The sequence below is a fragment of the Dama dama genome, chromosome 24 (assembly GCF_033118175.1).
Source record: "Dama dama isolate Ldn47 chromosome 24, ASM3311817v1, whole genome shotgun sequence".
Classification (NCBI taxonomy): Eukaryota; Metazoa; Chordata; class Mammalia; order Artiodactyla; family Cervidae; genus Dama; species Dama dama.
The window spans coordinates 47,247,761-47,268,633 of NC_083704.1; the positions used below are offsets into that span (position 1 = coordinate 47,247,761).

A 20,873-nucleotide genomic window follows, 5' to 3' on the forward strand; every position below is an offset into this window, starting at 1 on the left:
CTGTGCAGGCCCTGAGTTTATGAGCACTGCTTCAGTAATCTGTCCACTCTACAGCAGGCAGCATACCCATTTTACAGATGAGGAGAGTGAAGCAGAGAGGTTGAGGGACATGGCCCTTCCTCCCAAGGACTTGGAAAGTCTGAGAGACGGGTAAGGACTTGCAAAAACCAAAAACTCAGACCAGGTCTATTGCCTGGCGGCCGCTCCTCCAATTTAAAACAGTGGGTTGACGGTGGACCCACGTGCTCACAGACAAGCTCTCCAAAATCTCTGCTTGTGGGGACAATCTGCAGCTCCTGGATAATGGTGAGACCGACCTGGGAAGCACTTTCTTCCTGAGACCCTGGAGACTCTGGCCTGGATGGTTTTCCTCTGTTCTTACCAGCCCCCCAGAGACACTGCCTCTCTCTCTGACCCGGGTCTTTCATTCATCAAGTCATGGGCTGAGGAAACAGTTCTCCCCGCACAGAGCGGCGCTCAGCACCCATGGGCGCTCTCTGAGTGGCAGGCACACGGTTCCCGACGCCGCCTGACCCCCTTCTTATCCTCGCAGCTTCACGCGCTGAGCGCAGGTCTGAAGGCCATGCTGTCGGACTTCTGCACCCAGGGGGTCGAGCAGTGCCGCAGGGCCTGTGGAGGACACGGCTACTCGAAGCTGAGCGGCCTGCCCTCCCTGCTCACCAGAGTGACAGCCTCCTGCACTTATGAGGGCGAGAACACGGTGCTCTACCTGCAGACGGCCAGGTAAGGCCCAGGCCTCTGCCTGGCGCCCAGGGACCCCACTGAGCTGCTGCCTGGGTTGGCGCATCATCTCACGCCCACGGAGGGAGCTGACTTTGGGGACGCCACGTGGGAGCTGCCCAGATCCCACGCCATGTCTCCAATCCATCCCCTCATCCCCAGACCCTGCAGCCTCAGCCAGGCCGCCAGCCCCGCCCCCTGGACCACAGCATCAGTCTCCTCATTGCTCTGCAGCTTCCCACCTGCCCCACTTCAGTCCTTTCTCCACGGGCAGCCAAGGGCACCTTCTCAAAGCCTAAAGATGATCACCTCTTTCCCCGGGTCCCAATTCTTCAGTCACTTCCCTCAGCTCCCAGGAAAAGGCTACACCCCACGCTGCAGCCTAAAAGGGCCTTTCGATCTGGCCCTGCCTCCCTCCGTCCTCTCCCCACCTCCTCCTAAGCTCACTTCTGCGGGGCCTGCACCCTCACTCCCCTCCACCCCCAGGTTTCTGGTGTACAGCCTGCTCCTCCTCACCCTTCGGGTCTCAGCTAAAATATCTCCTCCAGACACTCCCCCTGACCACTCCGTCTAGGGCAGCAACTGCCATTTCCTTGGAGCAGTTATCACAATCTGAATGTCTCTCTCTGTGTGGTGGGGAGTGCCCTGTTCACTGCGGCATGCCCAGGTTTAGCGCGGGGGTCTGCGCCGGAGGCCCCACCCTGGAAGACAACGGGGAATGACTCATTCCTCATCCCCCCAACAGGCAGTTTCTTCTCTCGTGCGTCTGTGGCTGATGAGGCCTTTCACGTGCCTCCATCTCAGGGGACTAGACAGGACAAATACTTCTCCAGGCAGGGAGAAAGGACTGGCAAATTTGCTATATAACATTTCTTTAAAAACTTGTAAATATACAACATGACTTTTTTCTTCAAATTACAAAAGGAATACAAAATCATGTCTTAGATATTCTATGCCCCACGCTGTGCCAAGCACTCAGAAAACACTGTCTCATCCAGTTTTCACGGACCCCCTATCAGATGACTATCATCGTCATCTAGAGATGGAAGCATGGAGGCTGAGGGACGTGAAGTGACTTCTACAGGGTCACAGAGGTCTCAGTGGCATGGCATGGGAATCCAGGCTTCTCTGACCCAGAGCCTCTAACCACTGGGTTATTATAAAGAAGAAGCTAAGAGCCACCTGTAATTCTCCCATTCATGTTTGCAATCTTGCCTCTATCCTTTGATCAGCTAAGAAAATTTAATTTCCGCAGTCACGGTATAATCGTCATAAATCCCCAAATCACAAGATCCTAACCAAGACAGAAGATTCTGTTCCATTATCAGAAGGCTTTACGTTCAGGATCTGAGAATGTCTGCCCAGGTCTGCGGCTCCAGCCCCATTTCCCTGTGAAAGAAATTATAACCTCAGGTGCACTGTGGCTTTGAGTGAGGAGCAGCCGCCAGCAGGGACCCAGGAAAGAGCGTGGGTGGCCCTGGTTCTCCACGGGGAGCCTAAGGGTGCACGATGCTGGGAGAGAGGGGTGCTGGGCTGTCCCAGGGCCCCCCACCCTCTCACCTTTTGGCACCTCTGCCCCCAGGTTTCTGATAAAGAGCTACCTGAACACTCAGAAGTCCCCAGGCTCCGCATCGAAGGGGTCGCTCCCTCAGTCTGTCGCATACCTGACCGCACCTGACCTGGCCAGGTGTCCAGCCCAAACGGCAGCCGACTTCCTCCGCCCCGAGCTCTACACCGCGGCCTGGGCACACGTGGCGGTCAGGTGAGCCACGCTGAGACACCCACTGTCCCACCCAGGGGCAGGCTCCGTTCCACTGAAGGCCTTTGGGATTGGCTGGGGGGACAGTCTCGGATACTCTTCCAAAAACCAGCCCCCTTTTCCAACCTCCTCCTCTCAGTTTCTGCCACGAGGGGCAGAGAGAAGGCAAATTCACACCTGTCACTTCCCCATCCTGCTCAAGATAACAGGAAAATATCACCTCTCAAACCAGTGCAAGGAATTTTTAAAATCTTTAGGCTCTTATTATGGTTTGAAATACAAAGAATGTACCCATACATCGCAAATACCAAAAATGTATCAGTACTAATACTGACAATATTATGGCATAATAATATAATTATATATGATAATGTAACATGATTATAATTATATATGCAATAGTTATACATAATTATATAATGTAATACTGATAACACTAGTACTGCTATCAGTACTAATATTAACACTAATAAATAAAGCATTGAGTCATCCCTCTGTATCCTCGGGGGGTTGGTTCCAGGACCTCTATAGATATCAAACTCTCAGGATACACACACAAGTTCCTTCTATAAAATGGAATATTTGCAGATTTGCAATACTATAGGTATGTATTTGCATAAAACCTATGCATACCCTCCCATATACTTTAAATCATCTCCAGATTACTTATAATACCCAATAAAATGTAAATATTATGTGAACAGGTATAAAGACAACGTTACTGATATGTTAATAGTTGCCAGTGTGCACCAAATTCTACTTTTGCTTTTTGGAACTAACTTTCAGGAGTTTGTTTTTCCCAAATATTTTTGATCCTTGGTTGAATCTGAAGATGTGAAAACTGGATACAGAGGGATAATGGTACTTACATGGTCAAAACATCCCACAGTCTAAAAATAACGTTTAAAAATAGGAGTGTAACAAAGGATAGATTTTGTTTACTCCCAGGGTCTAGTAGGCTCCAGGGCACACAGACAAGACCAAAGCCTCATCCACTCTTGTCATCCAGTAAACACCATCAGACACCGACCATGTACCAGGAACATCCACATGTGCCAGGGACTGGGGATAAAGACTGGGCATGGCCAAACAGAGACGCTCCCATGCAGAAGATGCAGAGATTTAACTACCCAGAAGGGAAACCTTCTGAGCCCTCCCCAACTAGGACACCAAAAACAACCCAGAAAAAACAGCTTCAGTACATAATAAGAGGTCTTATATCCCAACCAGTGATCCCAGGGATGGTTAATAGTTATTTCAAGATCAAAAGCAACTTAGAACATTCATCTATTTTCTCCACAAATATCTAGCAAGTACTTAATAATCCACCAGGCTCTAAGGATCCATCAGTAGACCAATCTGATAGAAACCAAAGTCCAGGCTTCACAGAAGTAACATTTCATCTGTGGAGGGGCGGGCAAAGGAAGGCTGCTCGGAGTAATTAAAATGCCATCCCAGCTGGCCTTCCACACCCACGGATGCAGAGCCTGTGACCATACCACACTTTCATACAGGGACTTGAGTATCTCTGGTTTGGTATCTGTGGGGGTCCTGGGACCATTCTCCCTGCCCCCCACCCACCCCCAGAGATAGCAAGGGATGCCTGTGTATTGCTTTTTGCTCAGAACTCAATGTGACATGTGCTTATCTATCCCATGACAAAGCAAAATAAGTATTGCTTAATAACTGAGCTTGTTTTGCATACAAATCCAAGGGTCAGGAGCGGATGGGCAGGGAACAGAAGATAAAAGAGTAAAGGTTAACTAAATGGCAAACGACCAATTCTGTAGTCTGGAGAACAAGGGATGGTTTTCTTTCCCCCTCTTCTAAAGTCCCTTAGGTGGAACTTGGAGCAGAGTGGGTGACTGACAGGCTTCAACTAACCTTTAGAGGAAAATCACTCTCCTGTCTTGGGCACAGGAAGTCAGTCAACTGAGTGGTCTGAGAATGCTGGGATCAGGGCGGAGACTGCATCAGAAAGAGGGGAGGGCACCTGGTGCAGCTAGAGGTTAAGAGCTCCTTCCTATGCGTGACCCTGGACCAACTCATTAACCTCTCGAGGGCTCCACGTTTCCCACTGCAAACTGGGAATGCCTTACCCTTAGGAGGGTTAAGGAGATTATATATAACAAATACATTGGCAACTCACTGTTCAGGTTTTTAACACCAACAAACAGTCAATAAATGGAACTGTTCTACTTCTGTGGGACCCAGGCATCCTGGGATCAAATGCCATCTATCCCTTCTCCACTCAGTCAAGAAACAGAACATTTTTTTCCTCTGGCCTTCAGGCTCATAAAGGACTCGGTGCACCACTTACAGACACTGAGGCAAGCCGGGGCCGACGAGCACGATGCGTGGAACCAGACCACTGTCATCCACATCCAGGCCACCAAGGTGAGCTGCCAGTCAGCCAGAGCTGAAAGGCCTCGTTCTGTCTCCCCAGCAAGCTGCCAGGCCGAGAAAACCCGCCATTATGCCTCAGCCCTGCTCAGTGGCTGCCCTCATTTCACTTTCAAGGCTTTAGCCCCGGGTATTTTAATTAAAGGACTTAACTCCAAAGCAGTCTTGCTGGACTGGCAGCTCTTAGAGAAGAAACGTAATGAGGCGGTGTTATTGGATTTGCTTCAGGTTGTTCAAATATTTCCTCCCAGATAGAAAAGCAGGTCAAGTCTCTCCTTAGCCCCACAGACAATCCATAGATGTCTGACTCCATTTCCACTGTGTTTTGTGTTTGTGCATAATTCACTGTCTGCCAGCAAATACTTGCACTCCAACACCTGCCGTCAGGCTGGGTTCTGGGGGGCTCAAAAGAGGCCATGCATGGCTATGATCAGGAAAGCTGATCTGTCACGGGGAAATATAGGCTGCCCCAAGGTCCCAGAGCAGGTCCAAGTCCACCCACCTCAAGGAGTCAGAAAGCCGCCTCAGAAAAATCATACAGGCCAAGACTGCAAGGACGAGCTGAAATCAGCCAGGCAGTGGGTGGAGGCTGTGGCTTTGGAGAGGAAGGGTTTCCAGCAAAGGGGTCAGGAGATGCCAGAGGTGGAGGCAAGGAAAGGCACAGTGTTTGGGAGGAAATGCACGTCCTTCCAAGGAGAACCTAAAGGAAGACGACGAACAAGGAGGGGAAGGAGGAGAGGGGAGAAGGAAAGATAGGCACGGCCTGGCCCCTCCGACAGCACTGTGATAAGTCTGGCTTTTGTGTTCACTGCAGTGGAAAGCCTTTGCTTTTCTGAGGGTTTCCATCAGAGGAGTGAAACGATGAGTTTCATGTTAGAAGGATCATACAGACTGCAGCGGGAGGAGAGGACTGAAGGCTAGACACCAGTACAGAGCAGGCAGCAGCCGTCTGGGAAGGGCTGGGGGTGCCCCAGACCATGAGCCTGCCAAGAGGGCAAGGAGAGAAGTGGGTGGATGCAGAGATACTCAGGGTGTGGAAAAAAGCAAGGGACAGGCTTCAGACAGCAGTGCAGGGGCATGGAGTGAAGACTGGCTCCTGAGTTCCAGCTCAGGCAGCGGGGACTCTGGCCCTACCTACAGCTGGAGAGCCAAGGTGGTCACTTCAGTCCTCAGGCAGCAGGCCCAGAAAACAGCTGCCTTACAACAGGAGAGCCCACGAGGGTTCTGCAGCAGCTCCCGGCGGCAGGCGGACAGGAGCGCCACCTGGTGGCCTGCCACCTCCATCGCATCAGCGGGTGCGGGGTGTGTGTGTGTGTCGGGGGGTGATTCTGCCACCCTCCATTCCACTCTGTCCACCACAGAGGTGCTGCCTGCTGTGTTCAATGCACCGTCAGCACAGAAGAGGGTAAGCAAAGGCTGTAGTCTCACCAGACACCTAGAAAGGCACTGCATCTGCCCACTGTTCACCTGCTTTCCAAACCCATGCCCTGCCTTCAAAGGCACCAGACGCTACCTGCTGGGGTTACCTCATTTAATACCCATGACCCTGAGAGGGAGAGGAGCATAATCTCAGTTTTAAGGATGAACAGCTTCTTGGGAAGGCGGTGCTGATGCTGACCCTCTAAAGTCATAATGGGCAGGGAAATCTACACTTCCTGGGCTCTGCGCTCCAGGAGGCCTCGTCCTCTACAGAAAGCTCGAGGACCCAACGGGGTCTCATCTGGAAACCGACGTGTGCAGCTGAGCAACACAAAGGGCTGGTGGGAACAGTGGTAGAGGGGTGGACACGCAGGAGCCTGAGTTCTGGTCCTGGCTCATTAAAATCCAGTCTGTCTCTGGTGGCTTTGGCGACGCAGGGTAGCAGGTAATGCTACCAATTCTTAATCGAGAGACAGACTGCCCTGGTTCAGAACTCACTGCTACCACTCATTAACCAGTGCCTGGGCGAGGAACTTACTCTCTAGATGCCACACACGCTTCCTCCACAGAATGGAGCTAATAATAGGATCTACCTTGTAAGATTATTGTGAAGGTTATATGAGTTAATAGATGTAAAACTTAAAGAGCCACATAGAGTATATAAACAAGACTCCCCAGGTGGCTCAGTGGTAAAGAATCCATCCACCTGCAAAGCAGGAGACAAAGGAGACACGGGTTCGATCCCCGGGTTGGGAAGATGCCCTGAAGAAGGAAGTGGCAACCCACTCCAGTCTTCTTGCCTGGGAAATCCCATGGACAGAGGAGCCTGGCAGGCTACAGTCCAATGGTGGCAAAGAGTCAGACATGACTAATCACAGAGTATAAATGCTACAGAGTATAAATCCCACTCCCACCCCAAACTGGACAGGAGAGAAGCTTGAAACCAACACCTGCACACACTAAGGCTGACTGTGTTCAGAGCACAGTGCCGGGGCGCAGCTCAGCCTTTCCCCAAGGAGCCCCTCCTCTTCTGGTCCCCCTCCTGCTCCGTAAGGCAGAGGCGGGCACCCTCGGGCAGCTCATCACTTCACTCTTCAACCCAGAGCCCTGAGAATTCAAGGATGCGGCTTTCAGGTGAGAAAAGGGACACAGGGTGTAAGCGGAAAAGTGAGGGTCTCTAACTTTGTCACGCCGGGTGCAGCCTGAGCACCACGGCATCTGACCCAGGAGGGCGGCGGAGCACATCCGCTCCTTAACCACATCCAAACACTGCAAACCCGGCACGGGGTCAGCGGCCCAGGTACAGGTGGCAAAGCAGTGAACACGGCAGACAATAAACAGCTATTTTCTTGAGAAAAGCGGTGTTGTCCCCCACTGGCCCAGGTCAGCCTCCAACACTCCTGTATTCTTTCTTTCAAACCAACCTGGAACTGCCCCAAGCACAATGAGAAACGAAGGGCCAAGTTCCAGGGCCCACCAGCCCCCACCACGCACACCACCGAAAAGGCTTAGCCAGACGCAGTGAGCTAGGAGAGAGGCGGCTGCTTGTCAGTCTGCTGGGAAACACACGGCCACAGCAGCCTTCTTCCAGCAGTCTTGCCAAGCTTCCGGGATGATTTGTGGCAGCAGAAATCAGAGGTTAACGCATCTCTGTGTCTTTGTAGGCGCACCTCCACTATGTCACTGTGAAGATTTTCACAGAAGCTCTGGAGAAACTGGAAAGCCAGCCAGCGATTCAGCAGGTGCTCAGACGCCTCTGTGACCTCTATGCCCTACATGGCATCCTGACTAACGCGGGCGACTTCCTCCACGACGGCTTCCTGTCTGGTGCCCAAATAGACATGGCGAGAAAAGCCTACCTGGACCTGCTCCCCCTCATCCGGTGAGTGGCTGCCCTTCACCCTCAACCCTCTGTTCATTTCAAACACCAAAACCTTCAGCTCCAAGATTCTTGCTAAATGGGGGTCTGGCAAAAGCAGCAACAGTCCTGGACACACTATGGGTTAAGGAAGGGAAAAAAAATCACAACTAAAACGTTTCAGAATAAATTATCTAGCTACCTCAAACTCTTTAACATTATCTGACAATGATAGAATCTATATAATATGAATAAAATGAAGCATACTACATATTAATACTGTGTATCAAGAATAGTATTAATGAGTCTTAGTCTTAGCTAGTACTTAAGGAACACTTATGTTTGCCAGACAGTATGCCAAAAGCTTCTATATGCATCATCTCATTTAATCCTGATAGCCTTCCAAAGTGGATACTATTAATTTCCCTACTTTATAAAGGGGAGAAAACTGGGACTTAGGGTCAAAGGCCACACAATCAGCCAGAAGAGGGACAGGGCACAGTCTAGGAGATGTCTGCCTCCAGAGCGCGAGCTCTTAAACTGCATGTTAAAATGAAGGCTGGGCTACTGTTTATTTCAAATATACCCTTACTTCTGCTGAATGTGCTTAGTTGACTAAGCTCAATTTATTACTCTCTGAGCTTCATGATGACATTTCTAAAACCCAGTAATTCACTTCCTGGCTTGTGAAACAATTTGTTGTCCAGTCACTCAGTCGTGTCTGACTCTGCGACTGCATGGACTGCAGCATGCTAGGCTTCGCTGTTCTTCACGATCTCCTGGAGTTTGCTCAACAATAATATAGTTTTTACAGACAGCATAACGCTGTGCAGTTTACCGCCATGACATACTAATGCAATATATTCATCCTGTCACTTTAGAGATAATCAAAATGACCACTTTAAGAAAACCAAAGCCCCAACATGACCAGGATACTGGAAGAAATAGAAATGATTACTAATTAGTAACCATTGTCCATAAGATGGAAAAGGAGACAACCTGAGAACATGAGCTTTTCTGAGAAACACGATGCCTGCTGTGTTTGTTGGGAGCCGAGCAGGGCATGACCGTGTACGACTCTTCCCCTAAAACCTCCAATAGTTCACATCATCATCAAGAATAAGAGAACAAAAGAAAAGGGGACTTCCCTGATGGTCCTGCAGTTAGAGGACTCCACGCTTCCACTGCAGAAAGCAGCCACAGGTTCAATCCCTCCTGGTCAGGGAAATGAGATCCCGAATTCCGCAAGACACAACCAAAAAAGATTTGAACTTAAAAAAAAAAAAAAAGAGATATTCATGAAGGAGATTAAAAAAAAAAAAAACTAGACCAACTTCTTTTCATTTCGAACAATATCCAACATGTTACATGTGACTCCAAGTTGGTGCTCAGTGAATTAAAACTCAAAAATTATCAAAACTACATCAGATGTAAAATTATGTCCCAGGGATTAAACTTTCCCTAATAGAGAGAACCCAGTGGTTAAAACCATTAATAGCGTAATTGAGTACTGCACACTTCAAGCCCAAGTGTATCTAACTTTCTGAAACGCTTGGCATTTAACACACATGAAGATGATAAAGTTCTAGCCCTGACTGCTGGTGATAATGAAACACACAAGATCACCGATAAGCATGGTTTTTTTCTTAAACTTCCAACAGCACGCTGAGTGCTTCCCTTGGCCCCAGAGACTTACAATTCAAGACAAGAAAGACAGCACTGACACAAATAGACAATGTACACATGCATCAAACCCATAAGTTGATTTACTCCCATTATGGTTTCTAAAGTAACCTTCCTACCGCACGCAGCAGGGTAGTTAGGAACCTAAGAGACTCCAGGCTTTTAACATTTCTATGTCACAACTGCATGCCTTGATTATTCAGTATCACCCTCGGATTTCTGAGACGACAAATGAAGGATGGCACACTATTCTAAGTGACACTAAGAACCAGCTCTCTGCGTCATGGTAATTAGTGACTAAAACAGTTTTCAGTGGTTTAAAGTCATAAAATCCCAGGGGTGACACTTTTAGGCAAAGACGGCAGACTGAACATATGCATTTACTTTTGTTCCCTCCTGAAACTCTACTAAAAACATCAGGAAATTAATTTTAAAATGTTAAAAGGCGTAAACCCACAGAGAGAGCGAGCAGGAGAGGGAAGCATGAAATCGGGAGAGGAGATGGACAGACAGTGACCTGGCAGACCTGATCACCCTGAATCACAAACCAAAAGCAGGGAAAGCGGAGAAGCCATCAGGGCCACCACAGAACCGCAGCATCTGCAGCAGCAGGTCCCTCTGGCAACGGGGGTGAGGGGGGACCGACAGGGTGGGCTGGATCCCCCATTCCCCTCCTCCTCTCTGAGCAGGTGTAAGACTTTCCCCGACAGAACCTTGGCAGAAGGCTAAACAGAGGGTCTGCCGACTAGAAGACCTCAGGCTTAGTTGAGGTGAGGGCCATTGGGCTACCCTACAGAAACCAGGGGCCTGAATACATGTTTACAGGCTAGTGCTGCCAGCCCTCTCCCCCAGCCCTCTTTTCCCACACGTGCATGCGTGCTAAGTCACTTCAGTCGTGTCCGACTCTCTGTGACCCTGTGGACTGTAGCCCATCAGGTTCCTCTGCCCATGGGATTCTCCAGGCAAGAATACTGGAGTGGGTTGCCATGCCCGCCTCCAGGGGATCCTCCCGATCCATGGAACAAACCCGCATCTTTCATGTCTCCTGCATTGGCAGGCAGTTCTTTACCTCTAGCACCACCTGGCAAGTGGTGGTGGGAACTTTCCCACAAGTTCCCAGCAAACTGGGGGCCAGGTCAGTGTCCTGTAGGAAAACGACATCATGGTCCTTCTCTGGAGAATCTGACCAGTCCAAAGGAGAGAGAAGTGAAGATACTGACACCGGCAGTCCCCAGCGTCCACCCAGTTCAGCCCACAGGGAATTCCACACTAACAAGTACACCCAGACTTCTCACCAGCTAGAATGAGAAGTACACCCACTCTTAGCTATGACCAGACACTCAGGGATTGCCAGCACTCGAGGAAAACCCATCATAAAAGACAGAGACCAAGCAAGAACAAGGCAACTCCAAAGACACAAGAGAATCTTCATGGTGAAAACTTTTTTGAAAGATCAATAACATCCTCAAAGAGTTCAGAGGACATATGGCAAGCACAAAAGAATGTCATTTTTTAAGAAGTAATATCCAGAGAACAACAACAAAAAGAACTCTGTGAAATTAATGACAGTGAAAATGAAAAGCTCAGCTGAAGGGCTGGAGGGCAAAGCTGCAGAAATCTCATAGAAAGCAAGCAAGTAAGCAAGACGACACAAAAAAGAGAGAAGATACAAAAATAGTAAGAGGACTGATCCTAACTGTCCATCTGAAGAACGGGACTAGAAAGAGAAGACAGAAAATACTGAAGGGGGCAAATCATTAATGAAATAATGCAAGAAAACATTCCTCAAACGAAGCATATGAGTTTCAGGCTGAAAAGGCCTCAGACCAGAGGAGAGGACACAGACAGACACGTATGAACTAGGTCAGACATTTATGCAGTGGTCACAAACACTAGAAGACGGGACGGCAGGGCGGGGGACCAGGAACACTGCAGGTGGGGAGGGAGGACCGGAGTTTTACAACATCAGAGAGGCCTCCCAGGGATGGGGATGATCTGAAGAAAGACCTGAAGGTGGGGAGGTAAGAGCAGCCGTGTGGCTGGCTGGGAGAAGTGCACTCCAGGCAAAGGAGAAGCTGTGAGGGAGAGCCTAACGCACCATCTGAGGGAATCTGAGGCGTGCTTTTAAAGGATCACTCCAGTTGCCATATTAAGAGCCCACTGGGGAGGGCGGATGAGTGAAAAGCAGACACACCAGTTAGCAGCCCGCCGCAATACGCCCGGTGAGAGATGCTGGCGGACTGGCCCAGGGTGACAGCACTGGAAGTGGTGGGAAGCGGTCCAAGTTTGGGTTTATTCTGGAGACAGAACAAGATTTACTAACAGATCCGACATGGGAAGTAAGAGACGGAGACGAGTTCAGGTTTGGGGCCAGGACTGAGTCGCCATTTACTGTAAATGGGAAAGGCTACAGCAGAACCAGGTTTGGGCAGGGTGGACAGAATGTCTCCAAGATCAGGAGTCTGCTTTGGAATACATCAAGTTTGAAGAGCCTGCTAGAAATCATGTAAACCATTAGTAAGCAGGTGAGGCTGGAGAGAGAAATTCGGAAGCCACTGGCATGCGGTTGGTATTTAAAGCCACGAGAAGGACAGTATCACGAGGGGTGAGCGTATGAAGAGGAGGGGCCCAGGCACTGAGTCTCAGGACCCTTCGAAGACGAGGAGGAGACGACCTCGACAAAAGTGGAGTGGAGGGAATGAAAAGCTGAATCTAGCTGAGGAGAACAGCCAGACAAGAAGAACGAGAACTGGAAAGCATAAAGAAGCTTGACACTTTCAAGGAGTTTTGTCACAGAGGGGAGGCAAGGTATAGGTGAGGTGATGGGGAGGGAAACAGTCAAATAGGTGTTTTTATGCAGATGGGAGAGACGGCAGCCTATGCGTGACTGATGGAAACGATCCAGTACAGAGGGGAATTCTGACGTTGCAGGGGAAATAACAGGAGGACTTCTGGAACACGGCTCTCTACTGGGCAAGCGGGGAAGGTATCCAGTAGATAAGGAGGGACTGGCCTGAGCTGGGAACTAGGACAGTGTACCTGTTCACAGAGAGAAAACCCTACATGTTTAAACGCACACTTGGGAACTTGTGGACTCCTCTTACCACTTCTATTTTCACATCAGTGAAACGGGACTCAAAGTCACCTAGGTTAAGAGAGATGGGGAAGTGAGTAACAGATCTGAGCATCAAAGAGAAGGTGGGAGAGAATCACCTAAGAGAATGAACAAGTAAATGAATTAGAACCACCAAGACTGATTGCCAAATAGCAATTAGGGCCCACTCAGGTCTTCAGTATAGTCAGTATTGGTTTTTTCAGGCAAATATTGTTACAAAGGTGCACAAGAAAGTTGGTGGAAAATGAGCTGTAACAAGGGATGGGGTTTTGCTGAACAAGTATGATAAGCAAGAAAACCTGCTGAATGTATCTTGGAGCGAGTGAATATAATAGACGATGGAATTTCAGATGGATGAAGAAAGTGGGACCACACAGATAAGGGACTTGAGGCAGCAGGTGCCAGTAGAGTCCAAGAACTATGAACAGCCCTGTAGGAAAACCATGTCATAATAATGAGCAAAGGCCACCCAGGATTAATGTAAGTGCAGTATCCCATGCACCTCAAATGCCGTGTGAAATCAGGGTTAGGGAAGAGTGTAAACAGTCATGCATTTTATTTCATATCCTCTGCTAAAAAAGGAAGAGAAGCATGTAAACAAGCTTTTAAATACTTCATTCCATAGGTTAAAAGAAAATGATTTTGCTGCCTGAAAGGTAAAATGAGAATTATAGAAGTTGGAGTGGTACAGGGAGTAAGCTAGAAAGATAAGAAATGGTGAAAAAGAAAACGGCTGGGCTTATGGTGAAATGCAGACACGGAGGACAAGTCCCGGTGTGTGACCCTGGCAGACAGAGAGAGGCTGCAGAAGATCAGTGGAGGAGAATCAAGGGACTGAGACATCAGGTTCTAGAGGAACTTCCACGCAGACAGTGAAATCACTAAGAATTATGACAGAAGCGCCAGAAGAGAGATCACTGTGTCAGGAGAGAGGGTGGGAACACGGCCGAGCTGTGAACAGAGCACATCTGAAGTCATGATGATACACAGAATACACAGTCATAACCAGGTGAGCACTGAATCTTCGTCTGGCCAAAACTAGCCATACTAGGAGACAGAAGACCAAGGAGAGGAGGCAGAGGTTGGGGATGGGGAGGGCGTGGTGGTGCAGGCGAGGAGAGGGGTGCTCAAGTAAATCCGCGTCTGCTCTAACAGTCAACAGATGCTATCTAGCAACACTGAATCAGCAGCAGTAATACAAACAAGACGCGGAGAGGCATTCAGGTCAGTTCCCCAAACAGCAGCTGAGAGAGTAAAGCCGACTGCCTCTAGGGGTTGGGGGGAAGAAACGGAGGTGAGAGGCAGGGATATGCTGATTTTAAGTAACAAGCCTTGAAAAACTATTTGACTCTTTCTACTGTGCCTGCATAACAGATCAAAAATTAAAAGTTCCAAAAAAAATTAAAACTGAGGTGTTCAAAAAGTGGATAATGATGCAACTTCTAATTAGATGTTGTTATTCACCATTCCAGATGAATCGAGCAATCTAATATACTCACAAACTCTTTTTTCCTCTCAGGAAGGATGCTATCTTGTTAACTGATGCTTTTGACTTCACGGATCAGTGCTTAAATTCAGCGCTTGGCTGTTATGATGGACACGCCTATGAACGCCTGTTCCAGTGGGCTCAGAGGTCACCCACCAATACTGAGGTAGCTGACTAGAACACTTCATAAATTACCTAAGAGAGCAAGGAACAAGCAGTGACTATATCTCCATGTTTTCCCATGTCAATCGATGTCCATTAGGTTAGAAATTGCTTGGCATAGTATGTCTATTTACAATATTTTAAGAATACCAAAAAAAAAAAAAAAAACCACACCCAGGAGCAGGGATGTGGCCTGGCAGCGTCTCTGAGTCTGAACTGTAATCAACAAAATGCACTGCTCAGATTTTGGTGAAGGGAATTAGGAGGAAGGACCAAGCTCTAAATCACCTCTTGACATACCCAAGGGCATACACAGAGAGAAGCAGGCTGGCATTTAAGTAACAGAAATAAGAAGACAAACGACTGCACTGATTTAACCACCTTATTTTCAGCCTTTTAATCCTCAGTGTTGATACAGCAGGTGTTGAGAGGGACAGGAAGCTTGCGGGGGGGGGTGTCTCTCTCAGACCTCACCGCCTGCGAGAGATGCCGCCTTCCTCTTTAAGGAACAACATCCCAGGGACAGAGAGGGCTGCCGCACTGCATCAGTATCCCAGGGAAGCCAAGTGAATGACAATTACAAGGGCGACGGTGAAAAGATCCCCAGCTGTCCTAGGAGAGACCACCAGAACTCATTAACAGAAGAAGGGGGAGGACTCATAAAATCCTAACAGCCTAGGGCCAGGGTCCCAGACTCTCTGCTGTGAGCCTCGAGAGAAACATTATGAGTATCAATGGGTACATTAACTGGAGGAGAGAAATGGATCCTGCATTTAGAATTTGGGAAACCAACATTTAATAGCTAACTTGATACAGATGATCAAAACAAAGGCTCTCTATAGCTACACAACAGGCTGTTTTGAATTCTATACTGCAAATGTGTTATTCAGATGATGAAGCTTACTTTTTTACCTCTTCTGTCAGATTTCAGAAAAAGTGTCTTAACACCTCATCAAATTGGCACCTCTCAGGCTTCCATTCACACTTAGCGTGGTGTTAGACTTGCTCTTAACATTCTGCATCCTGTCATACCTCACAGCTTAATTTAACATGGTTATCTTAAGTTGCACCACAACCAGTTACCCCCAAGACGCTTATCAGATAGAAGGCCAATCCGATGCGGTCCTCCCCTGTCTCCAGGAAGGCAACCTTTTAACTCAGCAAGGAGATATCAAGAACTTACCTAAAGACTGTACATTTATTGGTTAGCACAGTCAAGCTACTTACATTATGTTACTTTTTCTAATGATTAGATCTCTACTTTCTAAAGTTTAAACCCTGGCAAAGAGCTACAGTGTTCCCATCCCTCTAGATTAGCCCTTGTGGTCTAAAGAGACACACATGCCCTTTGATACTCAAGAGAAAAACCTCCCCTGCCTTAACACCTGTCAGGGAACACTGCTTTAGCAGCAGCTCAAACCTGCTTTAGCAGCAATGCAAGGAAGCACGCCAGTTCTCCTGTTCCTCATCTTCACCAAAAACAGAGGGGACTCTCTCATCTTTTACTTGTTTCTGCTCTTCTTGAAAGAATTTAATCTGGACCCTGTATGAGGGCAGGCTTGTCTAAATGCGAGGCGTCACTGACCCAGGGCATCAGCATACTGGGGAGGTAACATGTGGATGCTCGACATCCCAGGCACCCTCCCCTATCTCCTGCCACTTGACTGTGAACAAGGATGGAATCTTCATCGTCCTAACTCCAGGGTCTGCCACAGAGTAGATACTTTGCATTTACGGAGGAAATGAACATGGTTCTGCAACCTACATAGTGGGACGAGGACCCTGCTGCGCACACAATAACGCCAACTCTCCCCATCCTAGCGTACCGCACCTTGCTAAAGGGTGAAAGGGAGAGCAACATGGCTCTTGCACGCACGCTGATTTTAGGAATGTGAGTTCACACCTGACCTTGAAGAACTGTTTCCAGCAAGTTGAAATGACACTCATCTTACATTCCCGGCTCCTCTATGGACTGCCAAAATAGCACTTTTAAAGAGTTGTTTTCTAATCTGCTGTAATTTTGAAACTGCAGAAAGAGACATTTTCCCCCCTCGTTTGCGCTAGCAGAAAAAGGAACACTACAGGTATCTCAAATCAATTAAAATGAAAGCTACTCTGAAATATGCCTCAGGAGACCCAAAAGTACAAACGGGAATTTATTTCACTGACATTTCTACCAAAAGCAAAATGCTATGCTGAGTTAAATGTCTTAGAACTGTAAGCATCTCTTCTGTCTGGGGGAGGTTAAGTGTTGAGCTCGAACCCAGACGGCAGGATGCACTCCCGTGGTTTACTCTCTCCACAGGGTCTCCTTTCTGTGTTTCCCCCTGATCTGGATGCTAATGCAAGCCGGTTTCTTTGTAATGAACTGCAAAAGGCTGTTCCCCTTCCCCACTAGAACTCCTCTAAGTGATTCCCTATAGATACAAGCAGTAGAGGCACCACTGGGGATAATTTCTAAACAAGAATCCTATCTCCCCCCAATTAGTCTACTGTAGAAATCTGTTAAAATGGTTGCCATATGTTCAACACACCTACCATTCATTCACTCAATCATTTAACAAACAGTTACTGAGCATATGATGTACACCAGAAACTATGCTAGGTACCGGGGACACAGTGGAGAACCCCTGTCATCAGGGAACTTACAGTTTCAGCTCAGACAGGCAAATGAAACAATATTACAAAAGATGAGGGTAGAGCAGTGAAATCAAGACATCACATTAGAGAATAAGGTAGGGACTTCCCTGGGGTCCAGTGGTTAAGACTACTCCACATTCCCAATGCAGGGAGCACAGGTTCAATCCCTGGTCGGGGAACTAGGATCCCACGTGCTGTGTGATGTGGCCAAAAAATAATAATAAAAAATAAACATTTTTAAAAAGAGAGAATAAGTTGTATTAAGAACACCCAATTCTGACACAGAACACTGCTTATTTCATTCCACCTTCTGGTTTCTTGCTTTGTGGTTAATGTGCTCAATTTCAAAGAGTCAAGCCTTTTATTTGTATTAAATCCCCAAAGCAAAATGGTAAGTTGTGTTTTTTTAATTGGCCACCTGCATCCACAATTTGAAATCTGCATGAGAAAAGGAAGGATGCCCTTTGGAAAAAAATGTTTCCCCATATGTTCACCACAAAATGGATTTTAAAAATAAATTTAAAAATTAAGAATCTTATGTAACGTTACTGTTCTAAAACTATAAACTTAATCTGAAAGTGAAAGTCATTAATCCTGGCAGAAAGAGTCTGTCTTAATAATGCACTTCTTTCTACTCACAGGGGAACCCTGCCTATGAGAAATATATAAGACCACTATTACAAGGCCGGAGAGCCAGGCTCTGAGACGAGCTGCAGCCCTGGAGAGGCACCACCGTACGCTGGTCATACTATGGTACATACTACGGTACAGGTGTCATTAAAATCTACAACTACACACGTACGTGCTGTTTCAAAGAATCATTATCCTTCAGAGACACAGTCTGAAGCACATGCAATATCTGATTTATTCCAAAATAATCCAGGGGAAGGAAAGGGGGGAGTGAATCATTGTTGAAGCTGTTCAATGGGTACGTGGGTGTTCACACTATTCTACTTCTGAATGTTTAAAATTTCCCACAATTAAAAAAAAAAAAAAAGTACTATCCATTTGTAGCATTTATTTTGGGAAATCCCAGGGTTTTGCTTTAGATCTAGCAAAAGCCAATAGATCTATTAGTTATCACTTGTGTTGTTACAGCACACATTTATTCATCCCAGGGCTTAAAAGAAAACACATACACGCACACACATGCACATAAACAATCCTCTTCTAAAAGTGTATATACTTGGTACAGTCTAAATAAAATGTCAATCACTTCACACCAATCAGAATGGTTGTCACTAAAAAGATAAGAAATAGGGACTTCCCTCATGGTCCAGTGGCTAAGACTCTGCTTCCAGTGCAAGGGGGCAAGGGTTCGATTCCTGGTCAGGGAACTAGATCCCACATGCCACAAGTAAGACCCAGCACAGCCAAATAAATAAATACTTTAAAAATAAATTTAAAAAAAATTTTTTAAGGTAATAAATAATAAGTACTGGCAAGGATATGGAGAAAGGAAAACACCTGTGCACCATTGGAGGGGAGTGTAAGTTGGTGCAACCACTATGGAAAACAGTATGGAGGTTGCTCAAAAAGTTAAAAATAGAGCTATGATGCAATCCAGCAATTCCACTTCTGAGTATGTGTCCAAAGAAAACAAAAACACTAACTTGAACAGAAACACGTGTACCCCTACATTCACTGCAGCATTCTTTACAACAACAAAGATATGGAAACAATCTAAGTGTCCAACAACACATGAACGGATAAAGAAACTGTGGTGCATATAAACAGGGCTATTACTCAGCCACAAAAAAGAATGAGATTGTACCACCTACAAGAGCATGAATGGACCTAGAGAGTACTAGGCCAAGTAAAATAAATCAGACAAAAGAAAGACAAAGCCCATATAATTTCAATTCTATGCGGAATCTAAAAAAAAAAAAAAAGACAAATGAGCAAACAAAACGGAAACAGACATAGATACAGCAGTGGTTGTTGGGGAGATAGGAAATAGGTGAAAGATGAAAAGGTACAAACTCTCAGTTATAAAATAAGTCACAGGGTGTCATGTATACCATAGGGAGTATAGTCAGTAACACTGTGGAAACTCTATGGTGAACATGGTCACCAGCTTTATCATGGTGATCGATTCATAATGAATATAAATGTCCAATCACTATGTTGTACACCTGAAATCAACACAATATTACATGTCAACTATACTTCAATTTAAAAACTGAAAAGAAAAAAAAAAAAAGCTCCAGGAATACAACATAAATGTTTAAAAATCAACTCTTCTACAGTAAAAATCATTTAAAATTTCATAAAAGACAGAACTGTCTCAAATTATCCAAATATAACCATGCTACATTTTCCACATCATTTTCAACTGCCCAAGTTAAAAAAAAAAAAACACACTCAAAATTAAATATTATCAAACAAATTGCAAAAAACCTCAGCAGGCTACTTTTCCTAACATACTCATATAAAGAATCATTTAATCGTTAATAACATAAATCTTAGAAAATTTACCAAAAGCAAACTTATCTCCAGTAATCTGGACAAGGAAGAGGCCTCATAAACATTTAACTCTTAAAACCTTGGAACAACTAATAGTCACACTTCCATACCAGTTTTCAGTCCAAATTAATTTTAGCTTTCATTCACCTCCGTTAACTCAACAATGAGTTGACTGGCTAGGCTGTTCCTTTTTCTTGTCATTTCTTTTTTAGGTAACCACTAATCAATTTGAAGTAAGAGACAATTTTCTAAAATGATAATCTCATACTTAGTGCATTTACTGAAACCACAGCCACCTACCAATAGTTAACGTTAAGGGATTTTAGTTTGAAAACGGTGAAAACAGGTTTCTAGATATTGATCATTTGTCAAACCTTAAATTTTCAGAGCGACGTGGGCTAAAACGGATGGTAAGACAGTGCTCTCATCCTCCTTTGAAAGAAGAGAATTTCAGAATCTACTCAGAGAAGAAAAGGGAGTCTGGGGTGCACAGCCTCAGAACTGTACTCCTCCCTTAGACAACAGGGAAATTTCTGAATTTTCTTTTAAAAGGTGTTCTAGTAAACAAGGAAGTTTCACTATAGTTAACATAATCCTTCCTGTGAGCAACTTCCAAGAGACAGAATCAAATGAACTATGCAAAATAAGACTACAGTGAAATAAATAAAAGTACACCATATCTCCAACTGTTCTAGATCCTTCGTTCACTCCAGTTTCCTTCTCCTCAGAAATTTAATCTTAGTAATAAATTGCATTCATGGATCAGCATTAATACATGAGAATAAAACGGTCTGAGTCCGTTGGTCCCTGTGCTCAACACAAAGCTAGAAGGGTCATGCAGCAGTGACAACTGGAGGAAAATCTATAATCTTCAAAATGAGTCCTATTGGAAAAAAAATTGTCAAGCTGCATGTTCGCTGTCCAGCTATGCACTGTTTTAGACAAAACTAGTAATTTCATCAATTCCCTGACTCAACAGCACAGTAGAATTCCATAAACTGCACCCTGAAGTTCCCACTGGGTCCTTCTGAATCAAATACAAAAGTGCTATAGGCAATATTTATTAGGACAGAAAACAATACATATTTTAGACAAGGAATAAGATTTCCCCCTTAACAATAATCAACCAATACACACCTAA

The 20,873-nt window shown here is 46.2% G+C and overlaps 1 protein-coding gene across 8 annotated transcripts in view; it reads left to right on the top strand.

Annotated features, from left to right (window-relative positions):
• The window catches only part of ACOX2 (acyl-CoA oxidase 2), a 28,756-nt gene extending 10,501 nt beyond the window's left edge, over positions 1-18,255 (top strand). For all 8 annotated transcript variants that reach the window (XM_061128208.1, XM_061128209.1, XM_061128211.1 and 5 more), the window contains exons 10-15: positions 554-744; positions 2,324-2,503; positions 4,792-4,897; positions 7,987-8,204; positions 14,498-14,630; positions 17,908-18,255. In XM_061128208.1, the coding sequence (XP_060984191.1) occupies positions 554-744; positions 2,324-2,503; positions 4,792-4,897; positions 7,987-8,204; positions 14,498-14,630; positions 17,908-17,970 (891 nt within the window). In that variant the 3' untranslated portion in view covers positions 17,971-18,255. The remainder of the gene's footprint in view (positions 1-553; positions 745-2,323; positions 2,504-4,791; positions 4,898-7,986; positions 8,205-14,497; positions 14,631-17,907) is intronic.
• Positions 18,256-20,873: the final 2,618 nt, after the last annotated feature.